This window comes from Daucus carota, chromosome 8, assembly GCF_001625215.2.
Source record: "Daucus carota subsp. sativus chromosome 8, DH1 v3.0, whole genome shotgun sequence".
NCBI lineage: Eukaryota > Viridiplantae > Streptophyta > Magnoliopsida > Apiales > Apiaceae > Daucus > Daucus carota.
Genome location: NC_030388.2, coordinates 27,197,037 through 27,202,802, shown reverse-complemented (window position 1 = coordinate 27,202,802; position 5,766 = coordinate 27,197,037). Strand labels below are relative to the sequence as shown.

Below are 5,766 nucleotides of genomic sequence, written 5' to 3'. Positions count from 1 at the left end.
AAGCGGTGGCCCAGTTCGAATAATTCAAAGAAGGGAGGCCCAACAACTGATGGATCTGACTTCTAATTATTCACAGGTCGGGAAGAATATATATTATTGGTTTTGTTCATGTGTTACATGTTTTCCTCGTTGCTCCTAAATCATTTAGTTTAGATATTTGCGACTTTTCACCGACAGACAAATCAAGTAGTTTTTTTTTAGTAAAGACAAATCAATAGGTTGTTTTAACTTTTCAAATTGGGCAGTTCAAATTTTAATATAGAGTGGAATTAATTTACCATAATTTTCTCGAGAGAGAGATAATATTATAATAATGGTTTAGGTTTAGAAAGAAACGATTGTATTAGATTTTAGATCATTACAATTGCTTCGTATTTTTTAACTGGGATTTCACCCATTTCCGTTACGGTTGTCGTTTTCGCTATTTTAATTATTAACAATAAATGATAGTTCCATTAAAAATAAAACAATGATACTTCCAGTTTTCTGTAAAAAAAAAATGATACTTCCAGTTTTATCAAAAATAAAAATGAAAATAAATTGATAATTCCAGTTTTTTCAAAATAAAAATAAAAATACGACAGTTAACACACATAAGTTGCTAAGCCCATGCGTCTGTGCGGATCGAATTTAACTTTGCCCACCATATATTGGGCCAATTAACCTAATAACTCTGGATTTATGCTCATTCAACTAATCATTATTAGCTTGCAATTTTTCGATCAACTCATTCTCTTTTAAAAACTGATTATTACTTGTTTGTGTTAAAATATTTGAATATAAAACAGTATAATATTTTAAAAAAATATATTATAAATTTATTTTTAAAAAATCTAACAACTAACAGATTTTACCGCGAACTCGTACATGACATCGTGCCACTAGAGTTTAGTATTGAGAATTCAAATCCAAATTCAAACATACTCTAAAATATTTGGGATTCACGTTCAAGAAAAAATGAATAAATTTTTAATATTGATTTATCGACTCTAAATAGTATATAAGCTCAAAACTCAAATAGTATAATTAACTCGGCCGACTCAACCCTCCAAATATCCGATATGTTTCAATTAGTCCTTATACCAATAAACGGTGTATAAGAGATGTACAATCATGACATTTTACACTGATGAGGTTTAAAAGGATATTAATTAAATATTGAGGATTAAAAAGAACATCTATATTTTAATGTATATTTCAGGGATTAAAATGAACCTCATGCATGGAGCAAATTTTTTTTCAATAATAATTGTCAAAGTTAACTTCTATTATATCGTTTTTTGACTTTATAACGGTATGAGGACTAACGAGAACATATGAGATACTTGCAAGGTTGAATGAGCCTAGTTAAAACATTAAGATTGCACATCGATATACACCCCAAATATCAAGTGTTAAAAGGGATTTAAGCCTTTTGTAATCTATGTAACTTGACCTTAAATGCATTTACATCAAATCGAATTCATAGAAACAAAAGCAGATTACATAAATAATACTTTGCCTGTGATAAAATTTGGCTTTCATGTACTTGATTAAATCACAAGCTGATGGGTACAGCAACCAGGGGGACAGGACAGCTCTCCCAAGAGTAAGTCCAAATCTCTCAGTCATATCATGCTCTTTTTTGGATTCATGTCATGCGGAAGCTTCCACTCAAAATGATAAACCAGCGAAGCTATCATCAAGCTCACCACTCTGTGCGCCAGAGGAATCCCGGGGCACATCCGACGCCCCGAACCAAACGGAAGATAAGAGAAATGTTGTCCTCTGAAATCCACTTCCGAATCCAAGAATCTTTCGGGCACAAAACTTGTAGGGTTTTCCCAAGAATCCGAATCTCTAGCAATCGCCTCGCCCATGCATTCACTAGCACCTGTGTGTTCTTTGGAATCTCATAGCCTTTGAGGCTAACATTTGTTTCGGTCTTGTGAGGTGGCAAGAATGGAACAGCTAAATGTAGCCTCATTGTTTCTTTCACAACTGCTTGCAAGTAGGGCGTTCTGAGAAGCTCGCATTCTTCTATCCTTCCTTTCTGTCTCACTGATTCAGCTATCGTGTCTCACTGATTCTTCTATCCTTCCTTTCTGTCTCACTGATTCAGCTAAAGCGTGTACATGACAATTCGACACAAACCCTTCACCTTACTGATCTATCACCTCTAAGAGCATCTCCAACCATGAAGACCTCTCAGCTAAAATCCTACTTTTCATACCAAAAATAAATAACTGTAAATAGAGGAGTCAGACCCTCGAACTGTCAATTACAACCTGACTAAGAAAAAAAAACGAGGTAAATATATAGCCGCTTTGTTTTTAGAACGCTTAACAAATAGAATATTTAAATTCTTTAATCTAAATATTACAATAAAATCTGGAGCAATCCAATACATCACTTGTGAACATAGTAGCACAACATCTGTAGCCCAATGTTCAGAATTATGAGTTACATCAACTGAACAAATGACCCCAAAACATAAACAAATTTATGTCGTGAAAGGTGAGCTCTTGCGATATTCACCGCCGTGCTATTTTTGATACAAGCCTTACGGATCATCCAAAATATCATGCAAGTCCTTAGAAACGTTACCGAAATCCATAACAAAACACACAAAAACATCAACACAAATACAAACATCCCAAAAAGATATGCACGACCTCGATGACAAGGTACTCAACAAAAACTAACCCAAAAATGGTTAGATGTTGATTTTATTAATAAAACTGATAAATAGGAGAGAAGAAATTTTTGACGAAGAAATCTTGATGTTGTTTATTAAATCAAGGTGATGGGTACAGCAACCAGGGGGACAGCTCTCGCAAGAGTAAGTCCAAATCTCTCAGTCATATCAAGCTCTTTTGGATTCATGTCATGCGGAAGCTTCCACTCAAAATGATAAACCAATGAAGCTATCATCAAGCTCACCACTCTGTGCCCTAGAGGAATCCCCGGGCACATGCGACGCCCCGACCCAAATGGAAGATAAGAAAAATGTTGTCCTTTGAAATCCACTTCCGAATCCAAAAATCTCTCGGGCATAAAACTCATAGGGTTTTCCCAAGAATCCGAATCTCTAGCAATCGCCCATGCATTCACTAGCACTTGTGTGTTCTTTGGTATCTCATAGCCTTTGAGGCTAACATTTGTTTCGGTCTTGTGAGGCAGTAAGAATGGGACAGCTAAATGTAACCTCATTGTTTCTTTCACAACGGCTTGCAAGTAGGGCATTCTGAGAAGCTCGGATTCTTCTATCCTTCCTTTCTGGCTCACTGATTCAGCTATGTCGTTGCGGAGCCTCATCATCTTGTCCGGATGGAGGATCAGCTCAGTCATTGCCCATTCAGTTGTGTTGGTACTAGTTTCGCTGCCTGCTATGAATAACTCCTGAAAATGATAAATATGAAAACCACATTAGCCTTCTGTAATACTCCTCCGTCCCACCCAAATATTTGCATTTGCGTTGGGCATGGAGGTTAAAAAAATATGTAAAGTAAGAGTGAAAAAGTAAGAAAAATGAAGATAATGACGGGACTTATGTATATTACGTAGGTGGGATAATTGATTTTCATATTATAAAATTTATTATACTCCCTCTGTCCAACCATTTGCATACATTTGGTTGGGACATGAAGACCACAAAAAATGTAAAAAATGAGTAAAGTTAGATAAAAAGTAGGTAAAATGGTGATTTATTTTTAATAATAAATTTGAGATAGTGAAGGAAAGTAGTGGGTGTAACAGTGTTTTTATTATTATAGAAGGGAGATAGTGGAAGAAAGTAGTGGGTGTAATAGTGTTTTATATTATAAAAAGTCACTATTTTTGGAGTTGTTAAAATATAAGCATAAGATTCATAAAGGGGCCTCCTCTAACACCTTAAGGTTTTAGAGGGAATGGTTCTCTACATGATATCAGAGCCAGGTAATAATGGGATTTCGAGTGAGGGAAGTGTTGAAATATAAGCATAAGATCCATAAATGAGCCTTCTCTAACACCTTAAGGTTTTAGAGGGAATGATTCTCTACAGGAGTGTATAGAAATGATGGGACATCCTAAAAATGAAACGGTATAAAAATAAGTGAGACGGAGGGAGTATTTGATAAGTTTTGAAAGGTAAAGAATTGAACATGACATCTTGAAAAAGAAAGTGTAAAGAAATGTTTGGGATAGACTGAGTAGTGAAGTAATTAAAACTCGGAAAAAGAAAGTGTAAAGAAATTGTCTGAAAATGGCTTAGAGTGTTTGTTTGGTACCACTAATAGGACTTGTATGTGTTTCAAGGTGAAATCAGACTCATTTTCTTCGCTGAAATCAATCAAGGAATCCAAGAGATCTCCATGTCTTGGTGACTTATTTTCTCGATGTTGTAACCGCTGATCAATATACTTATCGCATAGTCCCTCGAGGCAGCCGTATGCAGCGTTCGCCATAGGCCTTAATCTTTGAGGATCAAAGGCTTTAAGCAGGGGAAAATAATCTGCGACGTTGAATATCATCGCACTTTCCATGATATTGCTACAGAATTTTTGAATCCTTCGGTAATCGGTATCTTGATAGTTATACTCATCTACATTCGTAGAAAAACAAGTATTCGACATTTGGTTTAGCGCAGTTGTAAAGGCCAGCTTCGCAATTTCCACACCTTGTTCTCCTACTGATCTGCTATATTTTTTGACATGTTGAACCATTTGTACCATCACACCATGACGCAGCTCACACAACGAGTCAAGCTTGTGTGAGTTGGTTAAAAAAGTTGCGAGGACTCGTCTGATCAAGCGCCACTCTTGGCCTGCATGCAGCCAGGCCATTGAGTGGGAGGGGTGCTCTAGTGTGGTGATGGCATCCGGGATGATCCTGCCAGACATATCCGCGTCATGCTTTTGCAGAATCAGCTGAGCCATTTCTGCGGATGATGCAACAATTGTTGTGACACTGCCTTGGTAAATGGTCATGAGAGGGCCATATTTCTTGGCAAGTTTGGCTAAAGACTGGTGTGGATTCGGGCCAATCTGAAGCAAGTTGCCGAGAATGGGGAGCCCTCTCGGACCTGGAGGAAGCTTGCGTTGCTGAAATAGAAAGCTGAAATATCCCACAAGCAAGAAAATTGAGGACAGAAAAAGATAGCTTAGATGAACTTCCATGTAATGTGGATGGTGAATCTTATTTTATGTTGGTGGTACTAACAGAACTAGCTGGTTTAAAGTCTATGGCAGAGATGTATGTAATAAGTTGAGAAGCGAAGGAGAAGTTATGCAGAACACTTTGCTAGGCACTCGTATTTGTAGGGCAAATTTCAACGTTTTGTAAATTACTAACATTCCTCAAATCTTTCTCTCTGTTTTACTTTACTTTTTCCTCTCATTTCCTTGTATTTTTATTGTTAGAAATTAAAAATAGAGGCGTTACCAATTTTGACACCCCTCATAAATTTACATGTATCACAAAGTACATGACAGAAAAATAACTAAAAATTTATTCAAATAAATTATGTTTATTTATTTATCATAATATTATTGATTGATGTTTTAAATATTTGATTAGTTTTCCCCTTCATAATTCGAATTTGATGTGTTGACATTGTTGAATCTAAAATAAGTACAAAATATAAATAGAGAGCTAAGTTTATTGGAGCTCTCATATTATCCTATATATTAACTCAATATATAAGAGTTAAATTTATAAAATTATTTAAAAAATGATTTAAAAATATTACTGGAGATGTTCTTAAAGACGGGTTAATAATTAAGCAGTCCAATATGGAGCTCACTA

General features: G+C 35.7%; 1 protein-coding gene across 1 annotated transcript; it reads right to left on the bottom strand.

The window, feature by feature from the left end:
- Positions 1 to 2,670: 2,670 nt before the first annotated feature.
- On the bottom strand, positions 2,671 to 5,263 carry LOC108198900 (cytochrome P450 76T24). Its single transcript, XM_017366673.2, has 2 exons — positions 4,251 to 5,263; positions 2,671 to 3,381 (listed from the first exon to the last, which is right to left on the bottom strand). Exons 1-2 carry the CDS (start codon positions 5,136 to 5,138, stop codon positions 2,773 to 2,775), a joined length of 1,497 nt encoding a protein of 498 aa, XP_017222162.1. The 5' UTR covers positions 5,139 to 5,263; the 3' UTR covers positions 2,671 to 2,772.
- Between the last annotated feature and the right edge of the window lie 503 nt (positions 5,264 to 5,766).

Coding starts and splice junctions, on each gene's coding strand:
- LOC108198900 (XM_017366673.2), bottom strand. CDS start 5,138: ATGGAAGTTCATCTAAGCTATCTTTTTCTGTCCTCAATTTTCTTGCTT. Junction 3,382..4,250: donor ACATACAAGTCCTATTAGTG/GTACCAAACAAA, acceptor TATCATTTTCAG/GAGTTATTCATAGCAGGCAG.